At 30.3% G+C, this 22,989-nt stretch overlaps 1 protein-coding gene across 1 annotated transcript in view; it reads left to right on the top strand.

Moving 5' to 3' along the window:
* Positions 1–22,989, top strand: part of LOC148275849 (testican-2-like) — a gene marked incomplete at its 3' end in the record, with an annotated part of 47,800 nt that overhangs the window by 8,880 nt on the left and 15,931 nt on the right. Inside the window, exon 2 of the mRNA XM_088235119.1 lies at positions 3,459–3,618. Within this exon, the coding sequence (XP_088091245.1) occupies positions 3,459–3,618 (160 nt within the window). The remainder of the gene's footprint in view (positions 1–3,458; positions 3,619–22,989) is intronic.

Here is a 22,989-nt window from a genome sequence, read left to right as displayed (position 1 = left end):
TAGGAATTAATTTTTGGCATTATTCTACTCACCTGTGTTTTATTATGACTCTATGAAGGTCAATGAGAATGTCAAATATAGCTATAAATTATTCAAAGGTGTAACCGGATACCTTTGTCGTTATAAAGGATTTTATTTATTGCTTCTTCTCTAGTTCAAGATTTTAGTATTAAAAATTATAGCATAATAATTTTTATATGTTATTTATATATATATTTACTGTTTTACAATTATTTTACAAATAAGTGTTTTATTATATAATTTTTACATTTCTTGTTTTAAACTTTGTCTAGCTAACAAGGGTACAACTCCGTTCTAAGCCAGGCAAATTACATTTTAAGGTGAATTCATTTACATGTCAATTTATTTTTATAAAAGCGAACGAAAATACAAAACAATAATAAAAAAACATTGCTGCAATAAATATATATTAAATTATTACATGAATAATAGGCAAATTAGCAATATATATATATATAATATGACGTTTTATCTTTCTCTGTCATGTTTTGGATTAACACCTGATTTTAAGTAAGTTGTTATAAGTCGAATATAGTCGATTATTATTTATTTATTTAGGAAAAAAAACAACCGTTTTTACATATAATTTATATAGACGATAAATGTACATTAGAACTTAAATTGTAAAAACAGACAATAATCATTTTACACAGCACACTAACGGTAATGTGAGACGAGGACGACTAAGGAAGACGTGGCATGATCAGATAAACAAAAATCGTAAGTCTGGTCCTGTCGAAAGCAGGCAAAACCGAAGAGCGTGTATGACAATATGTATGAATGTGGATGAAGCTATATATGCCAAGAAAGACGAGTGTGGCGGTTATCCTCTCGGCCTTCTTGAAATGGCATGATGGTAGTAGTAGAAGTACACAGTATAATAACCCAGTAATAAAATAAAATTCATCATCATCATTTCTTAGGGCACTAGATTGGTACACCGTATCTTGATCATTTTTGTTACATGAATTTAAGATAATCAGTCTTATATATACTATATATCAGTCTTATGTAGTCAAAATAAAATTAATTTTAAAAATTAAAAAATAAAAACTGAAAAATATAGTTATACAATCTTATACTTACAATCTAAGATATACAAAAAAGACAATTTTGAAAAGTACAATGTAAACATATTTATAAAGCCAAACAATAATATTTATATACAATATATTTATAACATCGGCACTGCCGAACAAGTCATATAGACTGATTCTCAGCGGCGCTGAATGTATTTATTCTTTTACTTTTTTATTTGTTTATTTTTCCTTACACATATTATTTACATAGAAATATAATTACAAAAATACACTTTAGAAAAATACATCTTAAAATTAAGCTATAACATGAATTGGAAAAAATAGATGTGTTTAAATGTTCGTAATTCAGAAACTTCAAATAAAATATGTATATATATAATAAATTATAATAATTAAATAAAAGAAAAATAAAATATATGAATAATAAATAAGAAAAGAAAAAAAAACTTATGTAATTAAATTGAAGAAGGTACAAAACATAATCATGAATATACATTTTTAATGACATACTCATGTAATTATGCAGGCGTATTATCAACGTCTATAAGGAATCTTCTATATTTAGTATAGGAGAGATAAAAAATGTCTGCGTGCCCGGAGAGAACGGTATTGTATGCTTTATACAAAAAATCGTTCTTTCTTGAATTCGTCCTAGGTATCGGCAACTTTAACGTAGTTTGGAGACTTATCTTCATGACCATAAAATATTCTTAAGAACTTATAAGTAAAAAGCAATCTATGACATTGTTTACATGTTTAAATAGGAATAATTGATATTTAATCACTCTTCTGTACTCCAGAATTTTAATTGAATTTGGAGTACAATCAAATAAAAATGTTGTTAAATATTTTTTTTTCTGTATCCTTTCTAAGTTATTAATATATACCTTATGTTGTGGATTCCATATAATAGAAGCATACTCCAACTGACTTCTCACATTTGTGTTATAAAGCAGTGTTAATGTTTTAATATTTTTGAAGTCGTTAGACATTCGCATAAAAAACCTAGCATTTTATATGCCTTATTAATAATTTCATTAATATGAATATCGATTACAAGCTTTGAATCTAAAAACTATTCCTAAGTTTTATGAAGTTCTTTCTAGGTATAATTTTATTCATCAGAGCATACTGAAAATTGTGTTACGTTTACGCGAGAAATAATCTGAGAGGCGGTACAAATCAGTCTATAAGAGATTGCAGTCCTCGATCGAATTTATTTTCATAAATATTTTACTATTATAAGCAAAGAGTACATATTTGGCATGAAGAAAACATTCCGGAATGTCGTTGATAAATATGTTGAACAGAAGTTATTTTAATGTTAAAATAATTTTGTTTAACTTTCCTTTTTAAATGAATAACTAAAAAATTATTCAACATTCGTACACCATATCACTGCACTGGAAACTGCTAATAATTTGGAAATACTAACTACGTATTTTTGTTTATTTTGATATTGTATCCAAAATAGTTGTAAATTGTTACGTAATGATGTCAATTGTGTTACAAATGTTTGGTTTTGCCTTTTTGTTGTAAATTATTTTATTTTATTTTATTTTATTTTATTTTATTTTATTTTATTTTATTTTATTTTATTTTATTTTATTTTATTTTATTTTATTTTATTTTATTTTATTTTATTTTATTTTATTTTATTTTATTTTATTTTATTCTATTCTATTCTATTCTATTCTATTCTATTCTATTCTATTCTATTCTATTCTATTTTATTTTATTTTATTTTATTTTATTTTATTTTATTTTATTTTATTTTATTTTATTTTATTTTATTTTATTTTATTTTATTTTATTTTATTTTATTTTATTTTATTTTATTTTATTTTATTTTATTTTATTTTATTTTATTTTATTTTATTTTATTTTGAATTTTTACAGCTATTACATCAACAAAATAAGTAGAAAAATATTAACAATATTAGAGCCAATTAAAAAAATCCACTGTAAATCTAATGACACATAATATATAAGAAAAGAGTTTACGTAATTGTATGTGTGCGACGTTTGTATTCATGTGTATGTGAATGTGTGTATGCGTGAATGAATGAGGGAGAGGGATATGTGCGTGTGGGAATGAATGAGGGAGAAGGTGCGTGTGTGTGGGTGCGTAAGTATAAAAAAATCTGTAAAACTTGTAATTATATTAAAAATGGAACAAAAAAGAGCTTAGTAAAATGTTTGAAACTCTGTTGTTAAAATTTAAATCAAGAAATGTTATAAATTGTATTTTTTAAAATTATATTAGCTTTTTTATTTAATGGTATGATTTACACATCCTTATGCAATATGATAAAAAGGGTTTTAGGCGTATACACAGTATGTATAAAAATAAATAATCAATTTTTGGTAAAAAATAAAACTGTGTTTTTTTTTTAGGAAAATTGTGAGTCTAAAGTGGCCGCATGTCTTGCTGATGAGGATGACAGGAGAGCATTGTGTGAAAAGAAAAATCTGACATTTGTGTCAAGATGTTTACAGTACAAGATTCAGTGTGAAGGATTTCCCATCACATACAATCTGACAGACTACTGCATAGGTAAGTTACCCTTAATTTTTAAGCAACTTTTTTTATGTTTATTGAAAAAAATCTTGACAATATAAGTATAAAATTACAAAATGGTTGGTATATACATGAATAATAATAACGTTTCTACCTCTACCGAGAGGGAGTTCGTTTTACATTTATTTTTATACATATGTATATTTATATATATAGTATCTATACACTATACACATATATTTTATTTACTTAACCTAACCTTACTCAACCTACAATGTTTTGAGTTTGTCCAAATTTTTGTAGACAAGGACTGGATTCAACCCCCTAGAGAGCTGTTACTATTAACATATTACAACAGAGATTAAGAACTTTTCAGAGAAGGGAATATTTAAGTCTTGGCATCCACGGGGCTTATGACCTGTCTTGCCTATGTTTGAATATCCATATTCCTTCGATTCTTCCATCTGTTGACCTTTGTGAAGTTAAAAAGCTACTAGTTAAAAATAACAATAAAGGTATCAGCTCTATAATTTTGAATGAATAAGCGTATAGGGTGTTTTTTAAACCCTTTCACATCTAAAACCACGATGATCAGTATGAACAAGAAGACGTATTAGCACATTTAAAAAAATATTTAGAACAAAGAAATTTAAAAAAAATAAAATATTAAAAAAAACAAATGGTTGCTTACTTCTGCAGGGGAGAAGTGAGGGAGACGCGGCGCAGTGTCCCCCCCTTACCCCTCCTCGTTTCACCCCGGCAGAAGTAAGCAACCATTTGTTTTTTTTTAAATGTTTTTTTTTTTTAAATTTCCTTTGTTCTAAATATTTTTTTAAATGTGCTAATATGTCTTCTTGTTCATACTGATCGTCGTGGTTTCGGATATGACAGGGTTTAAAGAACACCTGTACAAGGAAGTCAAGACATGTTTTCAACAGTAGTGTAGGTATTTTGTTCGGACCATAACAGTTTATGAATACTGTTTCTTATGACAATCATCTCAATTTGAATATGAGATAATTGTATGTTTATATTACTGTTTAAGTTGGTTAAATAGTTAGTTTTATATACATATATTAATATTATTTGTATCATCAAAGACACTAGAAAAAATCACAAAATATATTCACCACATCTTACACAAGTTACTGCTAGTCTTTACGGAATAAAACATAAAATTAGTTAAATTTGTGTTGTGAAACAATAGTTGTCATTTTTGAGGGATTTGAAATAATAAAAAAAAAACTTTTTTTTTTTTAGAATTCTTAAAAGTTTTTATACTATTGTTGTAACATTTTTATATGAAATTTATCGTATTCCGATCAAGATCTGAGATTTATTATTTCAAAAACTTATTTTGTTAGTGACCATCCATATTTTGTCGCCGTTCGTACAAAACTCACTAAACCAAAAAACGTCATTTGAGAAATCGCTATTTGAAATTTTGGAGACTAAGAAAAAATCAGATTTTTGTGTTTTGGCGGTTTTATGTGCACAACATAATTCATTCATGTCTTTTTAATAAATTCCATTGGTAACTTTTTCCTTCTGACACATCTAAAAATATCTGAAAGGTTTGAGGCAAAGTGACTAACATTTTTTTATGTGACTTTTGCTTGTTCCTAATCTGGGCAAAGCTAGCTATAAGATTTAGTGAAAATTAAAAAGAATTTTTGTAATGATGTGGTTAAAAAATATTTTTTAACAAGTTTTTTAAACGTTTTAATATAATGATAATATAAAGTCACATTGTAAACATATATAATTCGGATTTACGAATTTTTTTTTCTAACTTTATTACCTTAGTGACGTTTGCCTCTTAAAAAACATATGTTTACGCTTCAAATAAAATATTTAACTGAAAACTGTCATATTTAGGGTTAGTGACTTTTGCCTGAACGGCGACAATATATACTTTATACTTACTTGATGAATGCTTAAGCTACGAACCTTTTTGATAATAAATAATACTTCGTAGGAGTGCATTCAAAGGCGCTCACAGACATATGTGAGCACCGCGGCGAATGAATCTGCCTATTGTAATCGGAGCCCAGGCATCTCATCATACATTATTTATTCCTTTATACGGAATAGAATTGACACCTCAACATTATTTAATGTAAAAACATCATTTACGTTTTTATTAAAAACAGTGTAATTATAAAGTATTTATGGCATCTTATGTTGACCCTGAAAATGAATGCACTCGATTGTGGTCGCAAAGCAATAGTTTACAGAATATAAAATAATGTTACATAAAACGATAATGATTTCATTTATAATGTAATGTAGATATATCACATACAGTATTGTGCGAATTAATGGAATATGAGTAATTTTGTCATTTTTTACGTCTAGCAACATTCATATTTTATTTATTTATTTGTTTATATACGGCATTTCTGCCTTTTACATATATGTGGTATAAAGAGTGCTTAAAAATAAAAATATAAAAAAATCGAGTATGAAATATTAATATACTCGTACTATACACATTATTTGTCAATTTGACAGTTATTTAGCGCCAAAAGTTATGACTTACGGTTCATTAATTCTTTTGGAGCTCATATTGGTGTTTGCTCGTGTACTATCTGTAGTTTTTTTTACATTTTCTCAATAAAGGACTAATTTTATAAATTGCTTGCATATTAAACGGTGTTTTTGAGTTGGGTTAAATCATGGATATCACATCGAGGAAAAGGGAAAAGATTACAAACTTAAGTGAACATACACCAATGACTCAGAAAGCGATTACAAATTAATGTTTTGTGAGTCGGGGAGCAGTCAGCAAGATTATTAAGTAGAAAAGAGAAACAGGGTCAGTTGAAGCAAAGATAATTGAGAAATATGAAAAGAACCGGAAAACTAGTATCCGAGATGAAATATCTTTAATCAGAAATAGTAAGTTTAACCCCAGAAAAACAAGTTACAAACTTCAACGAGATTTGTCAGCCACCGGGGTGATGATGCATGACTCAACAGTGCGAGGAAGAGTCATTGAATCTGGAAGAAAAGCAATTCGACCACATAAGAAACAGCTCCTGACGGCACCTGACGGCACGTATGATGAAGCAAAGGCTCATTTGGGCTAGAAAATAAATCAAATGGACTGTAGAAGACTAGAGGAAGGTCTGTTTTCAGATGAGAGCCACTTTCTCGTGCAGGGATATCGCACAAAATTTGTTAGAAAAAGTGGGGATGAAAAACTCACTGTGGCTCATATTGACCAAACGGTGAAATATCCTGTGAAGAAGATGTTTTAGGGCTGCTTTTGTATATGGGGACCGGATCTCTGATACCAATAAAAGGAATGATGAATAGCCTCAAGTATAAAGCCCTATTGGAGCAGCACTTGAATACATAACTGAGTAAATATTGTCCCAATAGTGGAGCTGTATTTCAACAGGACTCAGCTCCTTATCACGTATCGAAGTTTGTGCTTAAGTATTTCAATGCCAAAATTGCCGAAGTTTAATTGATTCCATGCCAAAACGTGTTCAGGCTGATTTAAAAGCAAAAGAATGACATACATCTTATAAATAAAAAATATTTTATGGTTGTTCGTCACTCAAAATATTAATAAAAAACGTATTTCATTATTACAAGGAATTTTATATCTATGTATATATTAGGATAATTTATATAGCGCTATTTTTGTGAAAATCACCTCAAGGGCGCTGTACAATAAATAAATATCCCAGCACGTCTTCCAGCTACAGAGTGCATGGACGGTTGGGATTATAGTTCCTCGTTTCCAATTATGTTATATAGGAGCTAAATTACAGCACGTCTTGCAGCTACAGAGCGCATAGACAGTAAGAAATCTAGCCCCTATTTACATTTTTTATTTTTTTGATTGACCATGAAGTTTAAAGTTAAAGTGATATTTTTAAAAAATTAAATAAAAAACAAATTTATAAAAATATAAGTTAGATTACAACAAGTCTTGCAGCTACTGAGCGCATAGACGGTTGGAATTCTAGACCCCATTTACTAAATTTGGAAATTTAATAGTTGATAACACTGACATAACATTTTATTCCATTAATTCGCACAATACTGCTCTACGAATAAAATATATAAAATGGCTTTATGAAAGTTGATTGTATTTTCAAAATCAATATGGATACTGTGCAGAAATATTTTCATATATAACTTTAAAAAGAAAATTATTAAAAAATATGTCCCCACAAAAACACGACATATTCGGCCTTGATATTTGTGACGTTAAGATTCGTGATGCGATGATGAATGCAATAGACCGTTTTCGCGGGAATTCTTTTTTTTTTTTTTTTTTTTTTTTTTTTTATTTAATCCAATATAAAATACAATACAAATACATAGTTAACAAAAATGTCTATACAATAGGTAGGTACATTCAATATATATATATTTTTATGGATATAGCCACTCCACTGGCCCACAGGCACGTTCCGGAGTGTCAGTGTATTTTTTATTCATACATAATTGTACATAATTTCACATCAATTGTGTAAAAAATTAAAAGAAATAAAAAAAATAATAAAAATTAAAACATATCTACATCAATAAAACGAGAAAGGATTTTCAAGAAACTATAATTACATTCTTATATATGAAACATATTCCTCAGCTTCCTGTCTAGTAATTCAAAATTATAAATTAAAAATATTTTATATTAATTTGAAATTGTAAAAAAAGAGATTATATGTATTAAATTTGTTTTATAATATGACTCTTAGTAAACACAGTGTTACAAAATTTTCTTTTTTAATTAGATTAATTCCACTATTTGTTAAAAAATAATTATAATTTACATATCTTCACCTAATTATACATAGGGAATTACGTAAAAACACCAAATGAAGCAGCTGTCAATAAACCATTGAGGTGACAGGTTCAGTACACAGAAATAAAATTCTTAACTACCTACAACCTAAAATGCAGTGCAATAAATGTAAAGGCGGAATGCCAAACAAAAACTCAGAAGTGCTTCAGTGCAAGGGACCATGTGGAGTTTTCTTTCATTTTAAATGTGGACCTGGGAGGGAATCGACCCTTCGGAGACAAAGGGACACCTGGAAATGTAACAATTGCAGGGAATCCGCGTCCAGCGCAAGCTCCAGTGCAACCGCCAGCACAGCTCCAGGGAAGGAGAATAGTGATGGTGAAGTTGACCTTAAAACATGCTCAGTGAAGCAGTTACTTTTTAATTTTAACAGCAAAATGAATATCATATTTGAAGTGCAAAAGGAACTAAAGGAGATATAGGTGGCAAGCTACTTTATTAGTGATCAGTATGACTTGATGTGAGCCAAACTTGAAGAATGTACCAGTGTTAAAAGAAAACCAAAAGATTTTGAATGACCTGACAAAAAATTGCAACGAAAAAGATGAGGTGATCGAAAAATTAAACTTTAAAATCGCGACCATCGAGCAAGATAACCGTTCTAAAAATGTAGAAATTTATTGCGTAAAAGTCTCAGAATCTGAGCTACTAGCTCAGAAAATCCTAGAAAAAATGTTAGTAACTCTGTCGATTATATTTACCGTAACAAATCCAAAAATCCTAAAAAGGATGACACTATAATTGTTCAATTTAGTGATAAAAAAGTCCGAGATATGCTCATAAATAAGAAGAAAACCACAAATAAGATATTTAATAAAAACGCAGATCCTATCTTCATAAAGGAACACATGACTCCATTCTTTAAAGATTTACTCTGGAAAACGAAGAATAAACTACTTACCTTTAAATTCGTATGGTTTCGTAGAAGTCTCGCCAGAAAAAATAAAAAAAACAAAACGACAAATAGTTTTGTTTTTTTCATTCAAAAGAGATTGTTCCGAATATACTTGGATTTCAAAGACATTATTAATATAGGAAAAATAACACAGGTGTTGTATTTTAATATTTGTCAAATCTTCTATTTTATGTGAATTTGTGGATCTTTCCTGTGATGGTTTCGAGGAAGTGAAAGTGAATTTATCTTGGAATACACGTAAATTTGTGATAATCGCAATATATCGACCGCTAAACCAGCCAGTAAGTAAATTTCTTATCAATATCGAACAGTGCATCCTTTCAGTTTAAAAAATGATAACCTTATTATATGTGGAAATATAAACATCGACTTAACAAATAAACAAATAAATAACGTGTCGAATTTATTAAATATCGTAAATAACCATGGACTTAAATCTTTAATTAAGGGTTTTACTCGGGAGGTCATAGTATCAGGATCCCTTAAACAATCGTGTCTCGTTTATTTTTATTTCAGGAGTAAATTTTACATGTCGAATTTTTCAATTATTAGGTTAAAGATATTGGATCACTTTCCAATTATAATGAGTTTACGCAAAGTGAGAGACGGCGATAAGTTAATGCATTCTAAGGTACGAGTGCGACAAGAGCGTAAGATACTCTCAAAACTTTGTGAAATAAACTGGGGTAGTATATTACTATCGCATTCCGACAATGCAAACGACTTGATCGTTCAACTAAATAACACGTTTAATCGCATAAACCACGAATGTACATTGTGAAAGCGTCGTATATGATCCTTCTAACTCTTGAAGGAATATATCGCGAAATAAACGGATTAATAATTTAATAATTAACGAAATGAAATTGAGGGATAATCTATTTCGTAAATGGAAAAGTAGCAATAGAAACATAAACTATCGAAGTGAGTATGTAAAAGCGAGAAATAAAACAATGATGCTAATAAAAAAAGCCAAAAGAATTTATTGCAAAAACGAACTAAGTAAGGCGGAGGGAAATCCTAAAAAAATGTGGGAAATAATTAATGGAATAATGGGGAAATCTAAATCAAACAATGATAATCAAATAATAACATATCTAGGAAAAGACAAATCTAATGAAGAGATTACAAATGAGTTTGGTAAGAGGTTTATTGGCGATATAAAAAACTTAGACACGAATGCCAATCACTTTTTCTGCAAAATAACGCAGAAAGTTCCTCCTTAGTGTCACTGTATATACCTAAATGTAAACCACGGGACATTGAAAATATTATTGGCTCTCTTAGTAACAATAAGGCTCCTGTATTAGAGCGCGAGACCTCAAAACTATTTCTTAACTAATCAGTCCTATTCTAAGTCATATTTTAAATATGTGTATTGAAAACGGAACCTATCCAGATGCTCTTAAAACTGCTATTGTAAGACCCATTTATAAAGGGGGATCACATTCAGACTACGGAAATTATCGTCCCATTTCTCCACTCCCAACCATAAATAATTTTTTTGAAAAATATCTTATCAAATGTATAAATGTATTTTTATCTAGAAATAATATTTTATGTTCAAATCAATATGGATTCCAGGAAAAAAAGAGTACTACGCTTCTACTTTCTATATTTTCAAATTATATAAACGGGGAGCTTAATGATAAAAAACATGTTTTTGTATTAATGATAGACTTTTCAAAAGCTTTCGACACGCTAAACCATGAAATACTTGTAAAATCCCTCGAAGTTGCAGGAATAAGGGGAAGATATAGTAAAATTATGGAAAATTACCTAAAAAATCGTTGCATGAAAGTAAAAGTTGGAGAAAACTTTAGTAATGAAAGAGTTGTGTCTATTGGAACAGCTCAAGGATCAGTCTTTGGACCGATTCATTACTCAATATATTGTAATTCAATGGAAAACCATGATAAATTTTCGAATTGCTTCCAATTCGCAGACGATACTGCCCTTGTAATAAGCCATTCAAATGTAAAAACTGCTTCAAGAAGATTTTTCAAATCTCATTAAATGGGCGCATGACTATGGCTTTGTTATACATTCTAAAAAAACTAAAATTGTTCACCGTATCCTCACCATATATTACTAAATGTGTATTTGAAATAGACATACAAGCTCATATAAATTTTTGCTTTCAATGAAATTTAAATATAGAATCAGATAAATGTAATTGTCCTATTATAGATGTTGTAAATGATCATAAATATCTAGGATTAATTATTGATTCTAAATTTAGCTTGGGTGTTTATATTGATGGAATCTGCGACAGATTAAGGTGATTTATAGAGCATACTACCTTTCAAAACGCTAAGATACATATATACGTCGCTCATTGAATCGATTATATCTTACGGAGTGCGTGTCTGGGGTCTCAACTTATAGTATTACCTGGGTAAAGTTTATGATATTCAGGTGAGACTGTTAAAGGGGATCGTACTGGATAGTATAATCCGTGAGGCGAAATGTATGGGTGAAATTGTATATATATATATATATATGATTTTTTTTTTTTTTTTTTTTTTTTCTTCTTTAATTCTGTAATGTCCTGCCGGTAAAACAACTTTGTGACTACAAATTGATTGTAGATCACTTTGTTGATCCGGAATATAAAAAAAGAGTTTCCCACACTCACAACACTAGATTAAAAACTAAGGGCTCCCTGATCGTTCCCCAAATTACAAATTACTTCAGAGAGCGAACATTAACTTGCATTATTTCAAAGTTGTTCAATGATCTCCCACAAACCACCATTAATATGAAAGATCTTCAAATGAAAAAAAGAACTGAATAAATATCTTCTAAATGCTTTATAGTGCCAGTTAATAAATAAATAAATATAATACAAATATAATAATGTTAGATAAACCTCTAATTAAAAAAAAAATGTGTCCCACCGAAAAGTCTTTAGACTTAGTGGGTAACAAATTGTTAAATGTATTTTAAATTATTAAATAAACGCTGCTCTGCAGCACTAAAACTGAAGCGAATTTTGATTTTTTTTTAAATATACATCGAGGTAGATGGGACTATGAAATATCGCTCTGAGAAAATAGCTCCATTCCGACAAAAGTATCGTCTAAATCCACTGAACGTGGTAAAATGAGGGTGTATTTAAATAAGTATTTATTTAAAATTTATTTGCAGGTACGCTAAGGAATTCGAGTGGAGATTAATCGGCCTCACGGTGTACTGGTTATTGCGTTTGTCTGTCTTTAAATTAATAAATATACAAAAAAAGAATTATAATACAATAAAAGGGCGGCCTCCGTGGTGTAGTGGTCGAGAAGCTAGATTCACGCATGGAAGGTTCCGGGTTCGATTCCCGATGAGAACACAAAAATTTAACGTGAATTTTCTCAAGCCTGGGTATTCTGTTGTAATTCACCCCTGTAATTGGGCCTCCTAGCCTGCTGTGGTGCAATTTTTTTTTACTTGGTATCAAATTTCCAATTTTATAAAACATAGAACACGATATTACATATCCATTTTTTTTTAAATATCACTTGATATTACATTTTTAATTTAATAAAAAAACATTACTTAGTAATTGATTTACAATTTTATAAAAAATATTACTTGATATTAAATTTTTAATTTTATACTAATTATTCCGTGATATAAAATTGGAAATTTTACTTGATACTACATTTCCAATTTCATAAAAAATATTTTTGGATAGTACTAATTTATACTAATATTCATAGATTTCCTCAATACAAAAGAATATTAAATATAAAACCTATGTTTACGTTTTGGAATTATCATATTTAGAGTTTTCTAGATCTATTCGAAAATATTTATTTTGGATATTTTTTTCACTGCCAATTTTGTGAAAATACCTTTAAGGGCGTTGCACAATAAATAATTTTAATATCCCACTTCATCTTGCAGCTACAGAGCGTATGGGCGGATGCTATTCTAGATTCTAGTTCTTCGTTTCCAATTATTTTACATTTTTATGATATATATGAATGGTGCAGATTAATAATGGTGTATCTCCAAATTTATTTAAAAAATGAGTTAATACCTTAAGCGAATAGGGAAATATCACTTTTTTACGATTTTAAATGAATAAGGGTATATACATTATATTTACTGTAGAGTAAAAAAAAATATTAGTAGCAAAACATATTTTTAAATTCCCACGAAAACGGTACGTTGCATTGGCCACACCCCTAATACGTCACGATTCGGTTAAATTTTGAACTTTTTTGCGACCGTTTAAGTTTAAAAACAACATCGTCACGAATCTTGACGTCACTATTGTCAAGGCCAAACATGTCGCATTTTTGTAAAGACATGTTTTTTCACGATTAAAAAAAAATATGTCTGAAAACATTTTTCCACAATATACATATTGATTTTGAAAATACAGTTAATTTTTCTAAACCAATTTAAAGTGTTTTTTTTTGTATTCGTAGTATGTAATATATTCCTATTCATAAAAGGTTGATTTATTAGAAAAAAAATCAATTAAGTATTTTCATAATTAACATATCGTCGCCGTTCAGGCAAAAGCCACCAACTCTAAAACTGACAATTTTGAGTTAAGTATGCCATTTGAAGCGTAAAATTATATTATTTAAAGGTCAAACGTTATCAAGATAACTTAGTTTGAAAAAATAACGTAAACCAATTGAATTGTTTTTAACTTGTGACTCTATATTATTATATTTTAAAACATTTTGCCTGAACGGCGATGATATTTTCTATTATAAAGGTATTTTCTGTTTTTACACTTTAAGTCAAAATAAAAGAGAAGTATCTCTTATCAATACTTCCATAGAAACTACCATATCGATGATGATGCGGAGTTCGGGATTATTGAAAGATCAAGCCGACGTCATAATAATATTTTTGGCTCCTAAGATTGGATACAACTCAATGCGTAACGAAAACTACCCAAGTTAAAATCATAATAATGATATTTGGTTGATTTATATAGCGCCATTTTGTGAAAAGTCACATCAAGGGCGCTTTACAATTGTATACTTAAACTTACATTCTAACTAAACCAAAGTGACATGTTATAGTTTCTGATTTAAAATTGAGGGTATGATAATTTAAAGAAGTGAAATTTCAATTGGGATCTGAACTGACTGGGACTGTCGATGACTCGTAAGTTTGAAGACAATTGGTTCCAGGCAGAGGGGCCGGAAACGGCAAAAGCTTGATCTCCAAATTTAGTGTTTGGGGAGCGCTGGATTTTGACAAGTTTTCCTCTTCCTGAATCAAATGCCGACCTAAGGGTAGATTTTTTTCGACATGTATTTTCCCTAATACAAAGATCTGATAGGTATTTTGGAGCCATGTAGTAGAAGTAAACAGAAATGAGTTTCTATCGACAAAAAAATCTAAGGGAATCTATTTCTAATAGAAAAAATAAAACGGTTTCTGGGTATGATATTAATTGGCTCAATTAAGACTACTATGAAAAGTTGTCTACTCTGATATTTAAATTCAAGAAAACTCTCAATGGAGGGATAGAGTTTTAATCGGTTAATTTAAGCAAAAGAGGTACTGGGAGACAGCTCCGTGATCTAGCAAATGTTCACCAAAATTCATTATGTTATTCCGGAAAACTTACTCGTATTTATTCTTCTAAAAAAGGGATATGATGGGTTAACTAACATACATCCCACGTAATAAGTAACTTCAGACCTACAAAAAATAGATACAAAAAAATATTTCTTTCGCGCAGTAAAAATTAGAGCATTCAAGTATTCTTATTAACATATTACAACAGAGATGAAGAACATTGAAAAGAAGGTTTTACTCAACAATGTAATGAGATTTAGGTGTCGTAATTATTCCAAGTAACGTAGGTAACTAAAGTTAATATACTCTTAAATCATTGAAGTCTCTATTTTGTTATATATGTCAAGGCATCTACAGGGCTTATGACCTGTCAATGGCTGGTTTAAGTGGCCACTTTACACACGGTGTAACATTCACCATTCTACCCATATTTGAACATCTATATTCCTTCAATTCTTTCATCTGTTGATGTTTGTGAAGTTAAATATCTGAAACCATTCATCTCTGTTGTAATATGTTAATATAAACAGCTTCCCAAGGAGTTGAATCCAGTCCTTGTCTACAAACATTTGGATAAACTCAAAATATTGTTGATTTAAGTATTCGGCAAAGTTTCTTGAAAATGTACAAAAAAAGTATTAAAACATATTTTAATAAAAACGAACTACTATTAACGACGTCACTAGTTCATATGAATCAACCAATGATAAGAGAGTTGCGGAAGATTTCCAATTTACTTACCGTCAATGGACCAATCAGCCGATTCGCTGAAAAGAAGCGGAAAAGAACTTAACACGTCACACGCGGAGCAATTTTAGACATGCAAAATTTTAAAAATCATGGCGCTTATAATACAATACTTAAACATATATTTTTTTTAAATATGGCCTAGTTTAATAGTCTATTAACAATAATTTTAAAAAAATATCTCTGAACTTCCTCATTATGATTTTTTTTATAAAAATCTTCCCACTTAACCAGCAACACGTTAATTTAATCAGAAATGGAATGTAGTTATGCAGAAAGCAGCCAGTCTACAATTTTGAAAAAAAATATATTCGTGTTATCGGGTGCCATATGTTCCTCTAAAAACAGCCAGACCGGTTTCATACAAAAAACGGTAATAATCGCCTTCTAAATAGTTTCGATCACAAAACGGCGTTTCTCAATTTGCAGAAAACACCCGCATAACCAGAATACTCTTACGGTACTTTGAAAATCATTAACGCTGGTCAAACATATAATTAGATTCTTGTTTGTTATAAATAAAAAAAAATAAGGTATTCATTGTTTATCATTTATCGAAGTCAAAAATATTCCAACCGTTGTGCAGTTTTGATTTTTGCTCTTTCACAAATGAGCTATTATCTCACTTTCACTTATCTATGGCTGGCTGCTTTTTGCATAACTACGTTCAAATTAGGACATATATTCTGATGATGAGATAATGTAGAACTTATAACATTTTTGTATTAGTTTCATATAAAAACACTAAGCAATGCTCTGTCATGTTCTTAATAAAAGATAAATATTCTCCTTTTTTCAGAATAAAAGCAAAGTATCTATAAGTATTAACTTAGCTTTAAATATTTATGAAAAAAAAAAAATATTTTCTATTAATTATAATGTTCTAATATTGTAAGATATAATTATATCTTTAAAATAAAACTGTTTTCAAAGTTATATAAATGGTACTTACCAAGCACAGTTTACAAAATTTTATTTTTCTCAAAATCCCTTACCTGGAGATACACCACTATTATTTTAACCCCCTCATATATAAGAGCTATATTACAGCACGTCTTGCAGCTACAGAGTGCATTGATGGTTGGAAATCTTGACCGTATTTACACTTGAAATTTAAGTTTATTTATTTATTTATTTATTCACACTCTTTATCAAAATACAATTCCATATTCACTTTGCCCAGCTAACAAGGGTACATACCCCGTTCCAAGCTAGGCAATTACATTTTTATATATTATAATAGTTAACAAATTAATATAGAGCACAGACAAACAAAATATAAACTTTGATTATCGGATACATTGATCGGATACACATTTTGATTCATATACATACAGACATACACATATATACACACATGTATATATAAATATACACATATATACACATGTACAGACACACACACAGTTAGATTTTTACTTACTGTAAATTAATTTGATTTAATATATGTAATATAACGTTTTGCAGCTACAAAGCGCATGGATGAATGGAGTTCTAGCAACTTAAAAATGATTACTAAAAGTATCTTTAAAAAATGCATTGAGAACAGTAATGAGTTCGGCCAGTGCACTTGATATAACGGGCATTAAAAACAAACCGTAAAAAATTTAAACAATTTTATTATTTAAAACTTCTGTGTAGATGTTCACATTCACTTATCCAAATAATGAAATACGAATATTTACAAAGTTAAAAAAAAAACCTATTAAATATATTACATTTAGATTTCTATTTTACTTTTTTATTTATGCTACTCAACTGGCTTGGAGTGTATGTTTTTTAAAAATATATTTTTGTTGTACAAACATAAGTGTAGGTTTACATCAATTACAATATTCTCGTTAGATTTAAAACATGTTATGGTTCACTATACGACGAAAGCGATCACCTATAACTGGAGGGTAGCTATTGTAGGTAGTCTAGCGTCCGGTATGTGCACGTAGATATTATTTATATAATACGTGATTAAAAATAAATTTAGTAAGTGACATGTTGATTAATCAATTCACTATCCACGTGGTTGCAACTTTACTATATAAATAATCATATCTTATAAATTATGGATAACTTATATGGCGTCATTTTCGTAATATAATACCTTAAGGGCGCTTTACAAAGTGATTATATATAGATATAAATTTAATTTAACTTTTTAATTTATGGAAAATAATGTACTTTGTCATCACATGCTAAGGATTTATTCAAATGATTTAGAGAACAAGTGGGTTTTAAGTTTCTTCCGAAACATCACTTCACTCTCACAGTTTCGGACCTCTGCTGGGAGAGCATTTCATGCCGTAGGGCCTGCGACTGCAAATGCGCGTTCGCCGAATTTAGTGCGCCGTTTGCGTAGAGGTACAATAACTTTTCCTTTCGACGTAGATGTAGCTGATCTAAGCGTATAAGACGTCTGTCAGAAAGTTCATCTGGAATGCAGAGTTCCCTTAGATATTCTGGAGCAGAGTTGTGCAGTAACTTATACATAAGCTAACAGAGTTTGTATTCCACCCTCTGTGGAAAACGTAGCCAGTGTAATTCCCAGTGTAATAATCATTATTTATTACATAAAACAAAAGTACACATTTGTAGCTATTGGCCAATATTTTTAAATGAGCTCATTTCTTTATTTAAAAATTATTTTACACGTGAGGGTTAAATATTTTTACTATTTTCAAAATGACAGCCAACTTCCACGAATAAGTTTTAATGTTTAAAAAGCTGGGCGGACTGAAAGAAAATTTATTATTATTGATTTTTCGTTCGTTAAGACCGGTGTTCTTTGTCAGTGAAAACATTGTATTAAAAATATTTTAACGGCTTTCGAGACGCACTGTAGAAGATTATTAATTTTGCAAGAACATATAAATTATATCGTGTTTCTGAGTAGAAGCGGTCCTTCCTCGTTACACATGTCTCGCCACAGAACAAGTTGTTTTACACCGCGGCTATAAATAATGGCATTATATATGTGGGTACATTACTTAAGCGGAATTAAGGTAGAATACGACTACATATTATATAGATATGGAACAGGGGTGTCGAAACTCCAGGGCTCCGAGATTACAAACGGAAGTTAACAAAGTTATCTTCAATGCCTATAAAAATGGGAATGTCTATATTCATATTTCAATTTATTTTAACAGAGAGAGAAAACATTGTTAATAAGGGAATATGGAAGTCTAGGCATTTACAGGGCTTATGACCTGTTATTGGCTGGTTTAAGTGTCCATTTTACATACTGTATAACATTCACCAGTCTGCCCATGTTTAAACATCCACATTTCCTCAACTCTTCTATCTGTTGACTTTTGTGAAGTAAATGAGCTGAAACCTTTATTATGTGGGTGAGATTCATCTGGCTGAACCAAATCACCTACTAGGCAACGCCTAAAAAAAAACAATTTTCCAATTTTTATACTTGAATCTTTTTTATAATTTTATTGTGAATGTTACAGTGGCCATTTTATCCAGCCAATGACAGGTCATAAGCCCTTTAAATGCCTAGACTTCCATATACCCTTCTCAATAGTGTTTTCCCTCTCTGTGGCAATAAATTAAAAAATATACTCCCTAGGGAGGAAACCCAGCCAGTCTGAAAGCATTTGGACATACTCAAACATTGTTGTCTATATTCATATACAAATTTAATGTATATTCATCGACAACCAGTAATTTATCACGTTTTGAAAAAAAACATACAAATTTACACATTTTCGTAGAGAAAATTAGATTTTTCTTTATACACAATGAGGAAGTTCAGAGGTTTTTTTATTCTTTTTTTAAATTTATAAATATAGACTACGATCTAAACCCGGCAATGCTTTGCTATTGCTAGATTTGAGTTCATACTTGTATATGGATTAAATGAACAAAATCGAATCCTGTTGAAATACAATCTCTCGGGCGAATGTGTGATTAAAATATGTACTATAGATGCACAAATGTTGAGATCCGTACATGATGTAAGGCTGGGATAAGCATTAACAACAGAATCAAGAAAGGAGCTCTGCGTTGCTTTGGATATGTAGAGCGAATGGACAGCGAATGAACGGCTAAAATTATTTTAAATGCTAATATTGATAGATGCAGAAATAGAGGAAGACTGTGGAAGACATGGCGTGACCAAATTCAACAAATACACGAAGATTGACATGCTAAAAGTCGGAATAATCGGCGCGCGTGCATGAGAAGATGTATGAATGTAGAGGAAGCGAGATCTATATGCAAATAAATAGTGATGTGGCATTATATTCTCTTTGCTTATCCTTACGGGGAAACGGCGTGATGGTTTGTTTTGTTTTTTTTTTATATCAATTATTGTATTTAGTCCAGATTAGATACGAGTATTTACGTATAAATTATTATTTTTGTGTTTTTGTTTACATAAATTATGATGACAGAGAATTTCGATAAATAGGTATTCGAACATTGTTTTCCTGTCACTGTCTTGCAGATGCCTCCCCTAATACTGTGCGAAAAAGACAACTGCATGTCAGACCTTTTGTTACAGTGGACAGAGTATCAGAATAAAATTTTCTGTATCGGTATGTTGTGCGTTTTTAAAAAAATAGTTATATTTGTATGTGCGCCGTGCGCCGTGCGCCCGAAGACAGCAGATAAAACTGAGCTTTTTTACGGGTTTGAATGGTTCTAGTTCCCAGAATAATCATTTTTAAAAAAACAAAACATTATTGGGACACGCCAATTGTAAATATCTATAATGCGTAAAAAAGAGCTCTGGACTGGTTTGGACATGTAGAGCGAATGGACAACGAAAGAACGGCTAAAAATATATAAAATGCAAATGTTCATGGATGCAGAAATAGAGGAAGACCGTGCAAGACATGGCATGACCAAATCTAACAAATACTTCAAAAAGAACATGGTAAAAGTCAGAATAATCGGCGCACGTGCATGAGAAAATCTATGAATGTAGAGGAAGCGAGATCTGAATGCAAAGATAGAGTGATGTGGCGTTCTATCCTCTCTGCCTACCCTTACGCGAATACGTTTGTATGAAGAAAAGTCAGAAGTTATTTGTAATCTAAAAAAAAAACATAGATCATTATATGTATTATTTAGGAGAGAAAGGAGTGAATTTTTCACTGACCGGGGTAAAATTGATTCATTATCATCATCACCCCTCTCGTGTACAATGGTGAACATAAGCCATCTCCTTAGATCTCAATATCCTGAGCCCAACCATCTTCCTACAAGAAGCGGTTAGAAGGTATCCAACCACTTCATGTAACTAGTGTTATGTCACCAGACTACTTTGCCTGAGGCTTGCTGACAATTCTACCTGTTCTAGATCGCCATTCCAGGACTTTTTTAGTCCATCTAGAGTCTGTGGTTCTAGTTCCTATGACCATATGATGACCAGTCCAGCACCATTTCTGGTTGACAATCCTATGGACCACATCGTTGGTAAAATTGATTAGACGTAATTAATTCGTCGAACTGATTACAATACCTTTTTAAAGCCTTGAAATTATTTTTGGAAGTCACAAGATCTCCATATCTCACAGAGCCTATAAAAAGGCCACAAATACTAGTGAGAAAATGTTATTTAATTTGAAATATTAAATATTCTCATACAGTATAATAAAAATGATACTTACATTTAATTGGTAGAATGGTAAATAGGTACTACATAGTGTGTTAAGTTATTAAAATCAATCAATGAAAGCTTTTAAATTTTGAATTTGATTCCATACACATGAAAACAGAGATCAAAATAAGATCATTTTACGAACGAGGAGAAAAACGAAGTCTTAAACTCATTATACAGGGGTTTAAAATTGTACAATGAGTTACCTGAAGAAATATATAAAAAAAGCCAATCTAAAAATAGTTTAAATCAACTAAAAAAATACGTTCTTGATAAATTATAATACTAAATCTGATGTAAATTAAATGTTTACATTAGATCTTATTCACGAACTTAATAATGCATAAATACATAAGCCCAATTAATGTGTACATTTGTATATTTATTCACAAAATAAAATAAAATTTCTGAAGGTAATAAATATTTGCAAACATTTTACTTGAAGTCTGGTGCTAGCGTCGATCGAAGAAAGCAAATTTGCAGTTTCTGTTTTTACACAGTACGCATGTACTACCTATTAAGACGACTCGACACGCTGCGCTGCACTGACCAGTATGCTAGCGTGCGTATTGTCAATGAAATCGCTAAAAAAGATGCAGATCATAGCAGTCCATTGTAGTTTACACAGCAGAGCATAGCAGTTTGCTGAATTTCACAAAGCAGAGTATAGCAGTTCACAGCAGTTCACAAAGCAGAGTATAGCAGATAGCTGCAGTTTACACACCAAAGGACAGCAGTTCACACAGAACACCATAGCAATTCGTAGCAGTTCACGTAGCAATTCACAACAGTCGCTCTCGCGCTGCATCGTAAATCCGTATTGTATTATTAATTATTGCCATCATCATTCTCTAAACCGCAACCAAAAGTGCATAGGGAACTGCAATGGTAGACCAATCGGAATGTCAATGCTTAGGTCAAATTTGTCAGGAGACCTGATGCACGGTAGACCACTAGACCATGAGAAGGACACTGTATTACACTGTGTAATAAGCACGTATAAATTTCAACGTTATTTCTCTGTCATCTCCGACTGGTAAAGAAGCTACCCCATCCACTATCAAAACGCTACAAAAATAAAAGCCTGACGTACGCTAGGTCCGCGGACCAGATGCGAGTTATTAGCAGGCATAGTTCGAAGACCCCTTGTATTTAGTGATGTTCAACTAAAGCGAGAAGAAAGTGTCATGTCTCGATTCGCTCCGAAATGATTTGACGAAAGTGACCTTTAATAATAGGAAAATATCACCTACTATGAATACCGATAAAAATATGTGAAACGGATTTATAATAATTAATAGTATTTTCAAAATCAATTATAAAGGAGAAAAGTTTTCATACATAAATTTAAAAAAGAACTTTTAAAAAAATACGTCGCTACGTGCTAATTACTTGTCAACAAAACTAAAAACGAAATCAAATAGAAAATTATTAAATGCTTTCCTAGCTGGTTAGGTAGGTTTTGGTTCTAATTCCGTGGGGATTAATAACATAATTATCATATATTTATTACGAAAATACTAATAAATATACGTGTAATAACTGCATTTTAAATCGCTGACAAAGTATTGATTGTTAATACATATATGTTTGTGTATTTTTTTATGCAATTTACCTATGTAAATGTTAAAAGTTTTATTTTTTTCAATTTTTATTATTTATTTTTTATTTTTATAAATTTATTGCATAAAATTAGTAAACATATTTAATAACAGGGAATCTATATAAAAATAATTAATATAAAATGAAAACTGAGTGTTC

The sequence above is a fragment of the Micrasema longulum genome, unplaced genomic scaffold (assembly GCF_059751315.1).
Source record: "Micrasema longulum isolate JH-2025_06_02 unplaced genomic scaffold, ASM5975131v1 h1tg001333l, whole genome shotgun sequence".
Lineage (NCBI taxonomy): Eukaryota > Metazoa > Arthropoda > Insecta > Trichoptera > Brachycentridae > Micrasema > Micrasema longulum.
This window is presented reverse-complemented; position numbering and strand designations above follow the sequence as displayed.